This window comes from Chroicocephalus ridibundus, chromosome 2 (genome assembly GCF_963924245.1).
Source record: "Chroicocephalus ridibundus chromosome 2, bChrRid1.1, whole genome shotgun sequence".
Taxonomy (NCBI): domain Eukaryota; kingdom Metazoa; phylum Chordata; class Aves; order Charadriiformes; family Laridae; genus Chroicocephalus; species Chroicocephalus ridibundus.
The window spans coordinates 94,175,238-94,188,034 of NC_086285.1; the positions used below are offsets into that span (position 1 = coordinate 94,175,238).

At 40.7% G+C, this 12,797-nt stretch overlaps 1 protein-coding gene across 1 annotated transcript in view; it reads right to left on the reverse strand.

Moving 5' to 3' along the window:
* GRB10 (growth factor receptor bound protein 10) overlaps positions 1 to 12,797 on the reverse strand; it is a 152,258-nt gene that overhangs the window by 104,073 nt on the left and 35,388 nt on the right. The window contains exon 2 of the mRNA XM_063326234.1: positions 9,323 to 9,420. Within this exon, the coding sequence (XP_063182304.1) occupies positions 9,323 to 9,373 (51 nt within the window). The 5' untranslated portion in view covers positions 9,374 to 9,420. The remainder of the gene's footprint in view (positions 1 to 9,322; positions 9,421 to 12,797) is intronic.

Consider the following 12,797-nt stretch of genomic DNA (forward strand, 5'->3'; position numbering starts at 1 on the left):
GTTCCAAAGAACAAGTCATACCTGACATTTCAGCTCACAATTTTATACTGTTTATATTCAGGGTCTTATCTCTCAAGAAAACAAAACACTTACACAGATCACGGATCATTGTGCTGCCTTTTGATTTCTTCATACTGTTGCATGTGCTAGGTTCTTCAATTATACAGTTAAAATTTTACAATATTGGGCAATCTTACAGGATTTTAGAATATCTAATTATTTTCATTAGAAGAGCAGGCAACTCATTTGTACTCCCCACAGCCCAAAGCAATCTGCCTCAGATATAGCTGAAGGCTGCAGAAAAGTTAACTGCAAACTTGAGAAGGACCTACTGCAACAGCATAAAATTCATAAAAAAAAAATACTTCCTTGCCTCCACTGAAGCATCAGTTTTATAAAACCCACGTGAGCTGAAATAATGGTCTGTCACTCTCCTACACTAATAGCTTCAAGAACTTCTTCAAGAAAGGTGCCAACACCACTTTGTCAGAAACCCCCTCCTGAACTGTGCAGAAGTATTCAGTATTCTGGGGAACTTGCCAGCATGACAGTATTTACTGTATGACTAATATGCATTAATGAAGCACAAATGGACAACTATTTACTTGTGCTAATAACTAAAGCGCTTTATTAGAGCTAAGGCCTCTAGCATGAAGGATTGCCAGGTTCCCCCACTTGCCAAAATTATGTCAAAAAATGGAGCCAGTGTGTAAGACATCAAGAGCTACAGCCAGTGTGTAGCAGAGTCTCAAGTCATTGTTTAACATTCAACTTGCAAAGGACAAGCGTGCTCCAAAACCACTGGCTGTTTCCGAGGGCTTGTCTTTTCATTGTAGAGGCTAGAATTTCAAATATGCACACTGGTCTTACCAGTACGCAAGCCAAAGCTATCTTAAAATAGCAGTAAAGCCTGAGAGCTTTGCTTGGCGTTTGTGTTCTACCTTTGATTGCTTGTTGTTCTTTCAAAACCAGAAAGAAAAACACTGTATCTTAATGCCTCAGATTAAAATATCAATACTGTCTGCATAAAAGGACATTAATGCCAATAATCTGGCCCTTTCTACATGAAGGATTCCTGAAAGCTGATCAATTTGGTAAAATTCCGTCCTGAAAAAGCAAAGCCAATTCATCAAGAACAAAGTCCTTGTTCTATTCTGTGCTCTCCATGCCTCAACTCTGAGAAGGGAATGTACCTGCCACACAAGAAACACACCTGAAAACAGGAAGAGGTTTGTGGGAACCTAGAGAGAACTTGTGAAAGAGTATTTCAGACTCCATTATATTAGAAAGAGAAATTCTTAGAGGATGCAAAAGATGATCTTTTTCAGTGATAGCTAGTGCTAGGCGAACTTGATAAATTCATCCCTAGCTTTTAAAGTACGTGGCACATCCACCACCAAAGCCATGGTGAGTTCAGGCTGTCTGTTATTGCTAGAATCAGCAGCTTCAGTTCAGGACTCAGCTGCAGCATTACGAGTAGATGGTCCGCAAGTGTAGAAACAAAATGATCCCTGCCATGAGACATCACCTTAACAATAGCGTTTGGAAAGTGTACCCACGGTTTCTTTTTAAAAACTGAAAAATTCTGCTCTCAGAGGTGATCACGCTTACACAACTTCATGCAGAATTACTGGGTTTTGGTTGTGGTGTTGTTGTTTGGGTTCCCCCCTTTTTTAACTTAAAAAAAAAAAGAAGAAATCATAAGTGATTATGAAATACTGTCCCTCCTTTGATCTAACAGTCTCCCTTTAGACTCTGTAAGGCATGAAAATCTACTGGGCATAACTTTTAGCAAGGTCTGAATCTAGATATATTTCTTGGAAATACTTAAGTATAAGACAACATTATATCTCCAGTCTTTTCCAAGGATAGAAAGAGCCTGTCTGAGCCAACTGGCATGGACAGCAACACTAAGAATTATTTGAGCCACAGCACTTTCTTGAAAAGTGACAGCTCCAAATGCACAGCAATCTTATCTTACTCTTAAAAAAAAAAAAGTAATAATCTTCTCCAGTGGTTAGTATTTACTCATTGTAGAGCACAGAACATCTGTAGGAGGAAGGTTCATTAAAAACACACCACCTCCCCAACCTATCACTAACATAATTCCAGTTGATTATAACAAAGCCAATTTAAAAAAAAACAAAAAACACAAAACACAAACAAACTTCAGTTCTCTTACATTTCAGTTTCTAGTCTCTAATATTTATGCAGACGTTTGAAGTATGAAGCTGTCTTAGGACCGGTACATCAACTTCTCTCTTCCGTTAAGTGAGAGCTGTTACTAACATAAAAACACTCATAGTGGTAGTTCTCCAAAATAACCAGTTGGTAAACAGCTTGTTAAATATTTACTCATTTGGAAAAGATCCCATTCAAAAGAAAAAAATATACAGAATTTAGTTTGGTGCTATAGCCTGCTAAACTCATTGTTACCATTACTTCAGAATGGCTTCATGAAGTCTTCTGAGGAAAAAACCACAAACAGAAAATGGCCTGATTTTATCAATGTGGGTGTTTTTACAATCTGGAAGTGGCATCTTAAATGTTGCACACAAGTCAGAACCTGAAGAGATCCGCTGTTTTTGATTTTCACAGGATCACTGAATGATTGAGGTTGGAAGGGACCTCTGGAGGTCATCTGGGACCTCTGGAGGTCATCTGGTCCACTCCGCTGCTCAAGCAGGGCCATCTGGAGCCGGTTGCCTGGCACTGGCTTTATAGTATCTCCAAGGACGGAGGTTCCACCACACCTCTGTGCAGCCTGTGCCAGTGCTTTGACACCCTCATGGTGAAAGAGTGCTGCCTGATGTTCAGAGGGAACCTCCTGTGTTTCAGTCTGTGCCCACTGTCTCTGGTCACCACTGAAAAGAGCCTCAGTATGTCTTCTTTGCACGCTCTTTTCGGATATTCATATAGATACACAAGATTCCCCCCTCAGCCTCCTCTTAAGTAAAAAAGTAGTAAAGTGTAAATTTAAACATGTATGAAAACTAGAGCTAAATCAAGGAACAAATTTAAGAGACTGCTTGTATATAATGATCTAACAAGATTAAAAGATAGGTTCAGTCCACTGTTCAAGCATGAGCATCTAACCATTAACAGGACGATGCAAAATTAAGCTTCTTTACTTGTAATTTCTTCACTTGATTTGCAACACCTATATTGCTTCCTCACAACTGCTAGCAGTAATTTAAGTAGTAAATGGTACGACTGACCATTAGAATGCTCTGAGTCTTTTTTTTTTTTTTCTTTTTGGCAAGTTGAAAAATCTTAAGTAATTGAAAAACATGGACCTAGCCACTTGAAATTTCTTGTTCGCATTCACCTTCAAAAACAACTTTATGTTTTGCCAACCAACTTCTACATAAATTGGAATACAGAGGTGCAAACAGCTAAGTACAGACTTTCAATTGGAAGTGTAGAAAGGTAAACTGGCACAGCAAAAAAAGTAATTAATAGGTATTTCTTGTAAGAAGGGAAACTGTCATCAATTGTATAAAAGCTTAGTGTGAGATACAAATTTCTTTGACATTGGTTTGCTTCATGTACAATATTCTGATGACACATGACAGTGGGGGCAAGCGCACTTCCAACATCCCCTCCCAATGGCCCCTCTAAGAGGTAAGCACCACACTTTCATTTCTATGTTAGTGAGAACAACCGCTTTTGGGACAATTTTTTAAACAAATTTCTTTCCACGAAAAATAGACAGAGGCTAGAAATCCAGCTCCAGTTGCGCTTCAACAAAAACTACCAAGCATCAATGCTATTGCTGAAAAACATTTGCTGTCTGCACTGAGGGAGACAGATTTCATAACTTCATATTGGAGGCAACATGTCTTGTAAAAACATTCACTAATGTTCTCACTGCTTTGTACTTTATGTCTGCTGCAGTCCGTCAACCCTCTACACCACATACATGTAAACTGTTAAAACAAGAGCATCATCAACAAAATATCTGTTGACTGACACCATATTTCACAAATCTGATGACTTTCTGCATTGGCAGTAGCAACATTTCAGATTCGTTTCTTCATACAATATGTAGAAGAATGACGCAATGCACTAATGCCTCTGGTGTTTTTTCACTCAGCTATGCCCAAGGACTTTGAAAGCCTGATTCTGCACTCTGGTCCTTCAAAATTGCCCTGTTAGCATGAAAATCCAAACTCTGGGTCAAATTCTATACAAGGACCATCTTTGTATATTTAAGCCTAATGAGAGTAAGTTAAGCCGCCATTTATTTTTAATCTTAAAAATTATGTATTGGATTTGTGTGGCAAGGTTTTGGTAGCCGGGGGGCTACAAGGGTGGCTTCTGTGTAAAGCTGCTAAGAAGCTTCCCCTATGTCCAACAGAGCCAATGCCAGCCGGCTCCAAGATAGACCTGTCACTTGCCAAGGCCAAGCCAATCAGTGATGGTGGTAGCACCTCTGTGATAACATATTTAAGAAGGGGGAAAAAAAAATAATCCTGCACAACTGCAGCAGGAGAGAGGAGTGAGAAGATGTGAGAGCAAAAGCTCTGCAGACACCAAGGTCAGTGAAGAAGGAGGGGGAGGAGGTGCTCCAGGTACTGGAGCAGAGATTCCCTGCAGCCCGTGGTGAAGCCCATGGTGAGGCAGGCTGTCTCCCTGCAGCCCATGGAGGTTAGTGGTGGAGCAGATATCCACCTACAGACAATGAAGGACCCCACGCCAGAGCAGGTGGATGTGCCCAAAGGAGGCTCTGACACTGTGGGAAGCCCACGCTGAAGTAGGCTCCTGACAAGACCTGCGGCCCCATGGAAAGAGGAGCTCATGCTGGAGCAGGTTTGCTGGCAGGACTTGTGACCCCACAAGGAACTCATGCTGGAGCAGTCTGTTCCTGAAGGTCTGTACCCCATGGAAGGGACCCACGCTGCAGCAGTTTGTGAAGAACTGCAGCCCATGGGAAGGGTTCACGTTGTAGAAGTTTGTGGAGGACTGCCTCCCATGGGAGGGACCTCACCCTGGAGCAGGGGCAGAGTGTGAGGAGTTCTCCCCCTGAGGACAAAGGAGAGGCAGAGACAACATGTGATGAACTGACCACAACCCCCATTCCCCATCCCCCTGTGCTGCTCGGGGGGAGGACGTAGAGAATTCAGGAGTGAAGTTAGAATCATAGAATGTGTTGGGTTGGAAGGGACCTTTAAAGGTCATCTAGTCCAACCCCCCTGCAATAAGCAGGGACATCTTCAACTAGATCAGGTTGCTTAGAGGCCCGTCCAACCTGACCTTGAATGTTTCCAGGGATGGGGCATCTACCGCCTCTCTGGGCAATGAGGGTGTTTCACCACTCTCATTGTAAAAAATTTCTTCCTTCTATCTAGTCTAAATATACCCTCGTTCAGTTTAAAACCATTACTCCTTGTCCTGTCGCCACAGGCCCTGCTAAAAGTTGAGCGCCTGGGAAGAAGGGAAGGGCAGAGGGAAGGTGTTTTAAGATTTGGTTTTATTTCTCATTACCCTACTCTGATTTTAATTGGCAATAAATTAAATTAATTTCGCCAAGCTGAAGCTGTTTTACCCATGACTGTAATTGGTGAGTGATCTCCCCGTCCTTCTCTCAATCCACAAGCCTTTTGTTATATTTTTTCTCCCCTGTCCAGCTGAGGAGGACAGTGACAGAGCAGCTTGTGGGGACCTCACGTCCAGCCAGGGTCAACCCACCAGAAATTGTAAGAAAGATCTCCATAGTCTCAATAAACAACTGTCAATGGCTAAGTGAATGAAGATTTTCAAACAGTGTGTCGGGCAGACAAAGAGGGCCAAAACATAGGCCTTGACAGCCCTTCCCACATAGGTTTTTCACTCTACTTGGACACAAATTCTGCAACTGATTTTTTGCGTGCTGTGTTTTTTAGGACAAAAGACATTTTATTCAGGCAAACACAGACAGCAGCCAGACTGTTAAATTCCAAAGTGGCAGAGGTAACACTAAATCAAATAGAGGGCACCTGGATTTCAAAGGGATGAGGATTATGACATACACTAAGGTAACTCTGAATTAGAGATATAGCATTTTTTTACCACTGCTAAAACAGAAACCATGTCTAACCACCCAATCAAAAGCAAACAACCCCTGAAAGTGTAAAAACCAAGTCTCCCAAAAACCCACACTCACCCTAGGAAAACAAACGTAACCTCAATATGCCATGGACTTGGATCAGGTGACCTCCAAAGGTGTCTTCTAACTTATTGTATCATTTTATGGAAAACAACGATCAAATCAAGGCTGATGCACTAAAACCCGGAGAACCTGTTGTTGTTCTTCCAGTTGAAGGCAAAGAAATGTGACTGTTGTTTTAACACCAGTACATCATCTTCACATCCACAAATCTGACATCATTAAAGGAAGCTTTTATTACAGCAGCTAGCCTCTAACTGATAATTCTCTTAGGTATTTACTTCCCTAGTCTTGAAGTGCACTAAGCTTTTCAAGTATGATGTGCAATGTCATGTTCCTTTTATCTGGTCAAGAGGACTACTAGCATTTGTAGTCATGCTCCACGACTATCCACAGTTCTGTACACATAGGAGAAAGTCGTTTCCATTTTCTCCCCATTTTGTGACCAAGTGCATTTTATGCCAAGTTAGACGATGAGTACGCTGACAGCAAGTCCTTTCCCTAATAAGAATTCATCTCTCTTAAAAAAAAAAAGTCTGTTAATTATTAATAAAGTCATGCCCGCATCTTAGTTATGAGAAAATAAATGCAAGGCAGAAAATAGAATATGAACAGAACATTCATGTATGCCCAGAATTTTATCCTCAGAAACTGAGAAAAAAGCCCCATCCTTTTGTTATTTATGTCACTGAGACTTGTACAATTCATGCATCAAAGGGTTAAAGAACTAAATCTTCCCCAAGAGTTCAAGTCACTCTGCATAAATACTGTTGTGACTACAGATTGCAAAAGAACGGAAACACAGTAAATCATCCCATTTTTTCTGAGAAATTCTAGGACTATGTTCTGAATTTCCAGGAACAGAAGACAAACACTGCCAATTCTCACTGCTGGATTTTTATTGAGGAGTTTGAGAATTTGGAAAGGGCTCCTGAAAGCCACTAAAAGGTAGTATTGATTTTTTCCACAAAGCTAGAGATTGTTTCTAGGAGAATGCACTCAGTGTGACTGGTTTATGTGCTAACTCCTGAGAAAGTGTGTTTTGTTTTGGGTTTTTTTTTTTTTTTTTAAAAAAGGCTCATAAACAAGACCCAAAAGCTTCTGAAAGCAGCAAACATTGCAAACAAAGAGCCCAGTAAAAAAGTCAGAGATCTATGCCTTGCCCTCCTCCCCAAAACCAGAAAAAGGAATGGTAGAGGAGAGTTGGCAACACAGCATCCTAAAGGATATTCTGTAGTGGATATTCACTTATCCAGGTTCTCATTTCTTTTGCTGTCTGCTTTGAACATACTCCCAAACTCCAACGTGTCAATTTATTCTGAACACTGAAGTTACGGCATTAAGGTCCCAACCTTGGGGACTCTGGAAGAATGTTCTCTACAGCCTTCCATTCTCATTAAGTCAGAAAATGTACTGTAAAAAATAGAATACTTCTTCACACTCTAATCTAGAGCATATTTAGTTTAACCTTCTTTCAGCCCTTTACCAACACAATACTGGCACTGTAGCCAAATTTGAAAGACAAGGTGATGAAAGCTTCTAAGTCAGATTTAGTAGGGGTGGAGAAACAGATGTTCAGGGTTTTTTAATGCAAACTTCACTTCTGACAGAAGGCACAGTAGTTGTGAATGGGCTTCCAAAGGGAGTCTTTAAACTGGTTATAAGCACTTAGGATAGTTAACACACAGTAAGCTAGGAGCAAAAATAATTAATTAGCAGGGAGTCATTTCACGCCCTGTTAAGTCACCTGTGTTGCTTTGACACTTCTAGTCTGTTGACTGCCCCAGACTAAAGCAGGTTATCTACAGGGTTTGTAAGAGCAAGGGGAAATACCAAGGAAAATTCTTACTGCTTATGAACCACTAAAGACACTACTTCCATGAGAAACGTTTGACATCCAATAAAGAATTTGCAGCTCAAAAATGCCTGCCTACAATGTCAAGTTTCTCTTACATAGCTCTCCTTTCCCTCAGCTTCACATCATGACTCAGATGATGCTCTAAATGAATTGGAAGCATAATTTCACAGTGCATCAAAATTATGAAGTCCAGGCACATCTATTCACATATTCTTTTAAAATCATAGATCCGAGTGCAGCAACAGATTTTCAGGACACCCAATTTCTCAAAGTGCATTCTATTTTTATAGCTGCAAAAGCAGTTATAAAGGAACTGTTATGTTTCCCCTGTTATCAGGAAAAGCATTCAGGTACTGACAACGCAGCATATACTAACATTAGTCTTTAACTAATTTCAAGTTTCCTGTTGGGGAAAGATGTGTAAATTGGCATATTACAAAAAGGATGTACAAATCCGATAGAGGTTTGTTGGGGATTTTTGTTGGTGGTAGTTTTTTGTTTGGGTTTGGTTTTTCTTTTGCATTTCTTTCAAATGAGTACTGTAGTAATTGCTACTAGTAATGTTTCTCTTGGGAGAAAGAGAAAAACGTTTCAATGTCATATGATACTCTGTTTAATCATTTACGTATCTGCAGGGCCCAAAATCATAAGTGAATCCTTCGGGCGGTAAGCACACTATGAAAACAAAGAGAAAAAAGGGCAAAAAACAGGTCATGCCCAAAATAACACATTTGCAGTTCCATAAAAAATACAAAGCATGCATTATGCCAACCACAACTGCCTGGGAAAAAAAAAAAAAAGAGAACTTCTAAGTTCATTTTTGCCTAGCACCTTTGAATTGAGCTGAGGTTTGTTTTTTTTTTTTAATATATTCTTTGTAATATGCCATATTGGCTGCTTAGATACAGCATAATGACTCGACAAACATAGGATCTAACCCAGTGTAAAAATCTCTGCCTTTATTCCTGCAAATATAGCATTCAGCACATTGATACTTTTTGGTGCAAGGCATTTCACTGGTATCATAGCTTGCCATTTATTTTGGAAACAAGTGCCTTCTCCCAAATATGAACTGGCTATTTTGAGGACAAGTATCAAATCTTAATCAGTATATATTAGTGACCCAGTTCTTTTTCAGCAGCAGGTCTTGAATACAGGATGGTAAAAGAGGCTCTGTTCCCAAACATTAGCAAAACCCAGAGAATTGCCAGACAGCCATTAGCAGTTTGATGAAAAGTTTGAATGCACCATCAATCAACTGGTACACTGCAATACGATGCTACAAGCTGACAGGAACATGCAATTTCATAACTTACTATCCGATAAGGAAGATGTAAAAAGGAGTCTGGGCAGCCAGCTAAAGCCATTTGTTCCTTCAAATTTTCTTCAAATCACATCTACTGCTTCACAGGACCTGCAGAGTACAAACAAACTGTCAGAAACCATACTGAAGACATTTCATCAACTTATTATTGAGAACAGTTGGAGGGGGAAGACTGAGAAGAGCAAGATGAGGTGACGAGGATTTGCATCAACTTGGAGTAGCAAATCTGCACATTTGCTGTCTGTAGCCTAGAAAACACGTTCAACTTGGTATTTCATACAAAAGCCCAACATAACTATACTCAGGCTGGATGGCTCCCCCTTTATTTCCCTAGTCCAGGCAAAGCCTCTCTTCACACCTAGACCCTCACCTTTTGGAGACTGGCTCTCACCAACTGAGGCTTGTATCAGAAATGGTGTGTCCAGCAGGACTAGACAAACTAGAGAAGTGACCGTCACCCTGCGCTAAGCACTGCTGAGGCCTCGCCTCAAATACTGTGTTAGTTTTGGGCCCCTCACTACAAGACAGACACGGAGGTGCTGGAGTGTGTCCAGAGACGGGCAACGAAGCTGGTGAAGGGTCTAGAGAACAAGTCTTAAGAGGAGCAGCTGAGGGAGCTGGGGTTGTTTAGCCTGGAGAAAAGGAGGCTGAGGGGAGACCTTATCGCTCTCTACAACTACCTGGAAGGAGCTTGTAGCGAGGTGGGGATGGGTCTCTTCTCCCAACAAACAAGCGATAGGAAGAGAGGAAATGGCCTCAAGTTGCACCAGGGAAGGTTTAGACTGGATATTAGACAGAAGGGTTATCAAGCACTGGAACCGGCTGCCCAGGGAGGTGGTTGAGTCACCATCCCTGGAGGTATTTCAAAGACATGTAGATGTGGTGCTTAGGGACATGGTTTAGTGGCCGACTTGGCAGTGCTAGGTTCATGGTTGGACTTGATTATCTTAAAGGTCTTTTCCAACCAAAACGATTCCATGATTCTAAGAAAACACTGAAATCCAGGAGTTAATTCAGATGACAGCCACTTATCATAGAATCATTTAGGTTGGAAAAGGCCGGTAGATCATCAAGGTCATTATGCATCATTAGCCTTCAACAGCTAGTTACATAACTCTTTCTTCCCTTTACCCTTTCCGCTGCCTGCCTTTTCTCTCATGGCTTCATTCTCATGCAATATATCAAACAGAGAGTCCCATGCAAATCCGCATTCAAGTCTTGCATTTCCCCTTGTGAGTGATCATTAGCAGCAACTTTGCAAGGTCAACAGTGTTTCTTTTAAGCATAGCTTCCATGATCAGACTGAGCTTGAGAAGTCATCTACTGCAAACACATTTACAGATGCATGTGGCTGAAGAGCTAAAACTGCAAAAGAGATATGTCTAAAGAACTAAAAATGCAAGAGAGAAAGCAGTACTATGCCAATGTCAAGACAGTTATTTTAGCTGCTGCTTCGTAACAAAAGGAAACAAAACTAAACAAAAGGATATAAATATATAAAGCACTATTTGCTTGTCCCAGCATTTCTCCCAACCAGTGGCATTCAGCTGGAAACATCTCTGCAGCATAAGACAAGAGATGCCACCTCCGAGCAGATGAAAAAAGGGTGAGTGGGGGAGAGAACAGACTGCAAAGCAGAGCGAGAACTTTTACTCCTACCACAAGCAAGCTCCTGTCTTGTTCACTGTTAATTATCAATTATGTATTCAAAACAAAAGCCTGAGTTTTAAACAGGCTACCCACTGCTTTCTAGTAGACATGAACTGTCACCAAACCAAAGCTCCCAGCAAGATTTATGGGACAGTTAAGTCATGGACAAGGATAAAAGACATCTTGGGAAAACTGCTCCTGGAGGAGCTGCAGTGTATGGTCCACATAAACCATGCACTCATCGAGGAAGCTTTATTTTATCTAGTTCCAGGATTAGTTTTGGCTGAGATACGATAGCCGCCTCCTCTATCAGAAAGGCAGGCAAACTCTTGGGAGCTGCTGCTTCTTTCCAGAAAGGAGTTACTGGGCTTCTGCAGTTTTTCTGAGGTAGTAACTTTCTGGGGTCCATCCATATAGCCAATTACCTAGGGAGGAATCTGGTTTTGGCAACAGCAAGTTTGAAAATCTTGAAAACCCAATATGCATAAATCAAGTCGTTTATTCTAGATATTTTTCCATAGCATTTGCTTAAGGTTAAAACCAAAATCTTACAGGATTCACATGGGGGACGACAGGACAGGGAAAACAGACCCTCTCAAACATCTAACTTTGTAGGTGTGATACCCAACTTGTGCTGTTGCTAGTCTTTACACATACAAACAGTGGCCTACAGCCATCTAACTCCCAATTCCACACCTACAAGTAGTTTGCAGTCAGTTTTTAAGAGGGATCTGAAGATTTAATTTTCAGGGCAAGATTTGCCTCATTCACACAGTTTGTTCTGGGAGAATTAAGCACAGATTTATGGAAATCCCTTTTATCTGGGCTGATTTGGGGTGGGGGGGAAGCAGCTTTTCACTTTGGGGAGCACAGTTTTCTATGAATAAATCTAAAATAAAATTAGGCAAGCCACTAGAGTAGATATTCCAAAGTTGGTACAATGCATCAAGAACAAGGAGAATCTTATTATTAGCCTGTAAACCCACAAATTAAAGAAAGTTTAGGTAAAGGGATAAGGGGAAAAAAATCAGCCTTGCATTGCAACAGTTTTGTGTTTATTATTGCTTAAGTATTTAGGGAACAGGAAAAGGCATGGCTGCTGTACATTTAACTGTAGGTTATTTAGGACTGAATATCAAAATACTGGCCTTTCTCTTAATGTTTCAGCAAAAAGCACCGATTCACTTATAGCAAGATAGATTAAATATGTTCCTAAACAATACCAGACCAATTTGTCTATTCTAGGGCGTGCTGCAGTTTATGCCACAGCGCCATTACACCAATGGAAGATCATCAATTACCTCGAACAATAGTTGGAGTCAAGACTGCATAATTTATCAAGACCCATTTGCTTCACAGCTACATTCTTGAGTATTCATTTGTTAACACCACAGAAACAGAGGAAAGCAATAATCTCAAGATGATATCATTCCTAGTCAGTCATACATTAGCACTGATTTAAGATCGCATCTCTTTTGTCTGTCTAAAAGCACTTTATCAAAGTAGTCCTGCCCTAGGAATACAAAAAGCCTTTGCTCACCTTTAAGAGCTAAGGCCCTGTTGTACCACATCATCAAGTAATAAATTTTATAAGGACAGAATTCTATACCAATTCATGTGTTCAGCAGATAAAAATTACAATTTCAAAAGAAAAATAAATCAACTTTTTCGCTGCTATTGTCTTTAAACATGATTTTCAGCACGTCAGTTCTCTTCAGAGACCGTAACTGCATACAGACTTACACATTCTTTCCATGCAAGTTAAACAGCACAAATTGCAAACAGATATTTAAGTGCCAAATCACTGCCCTTTTCCT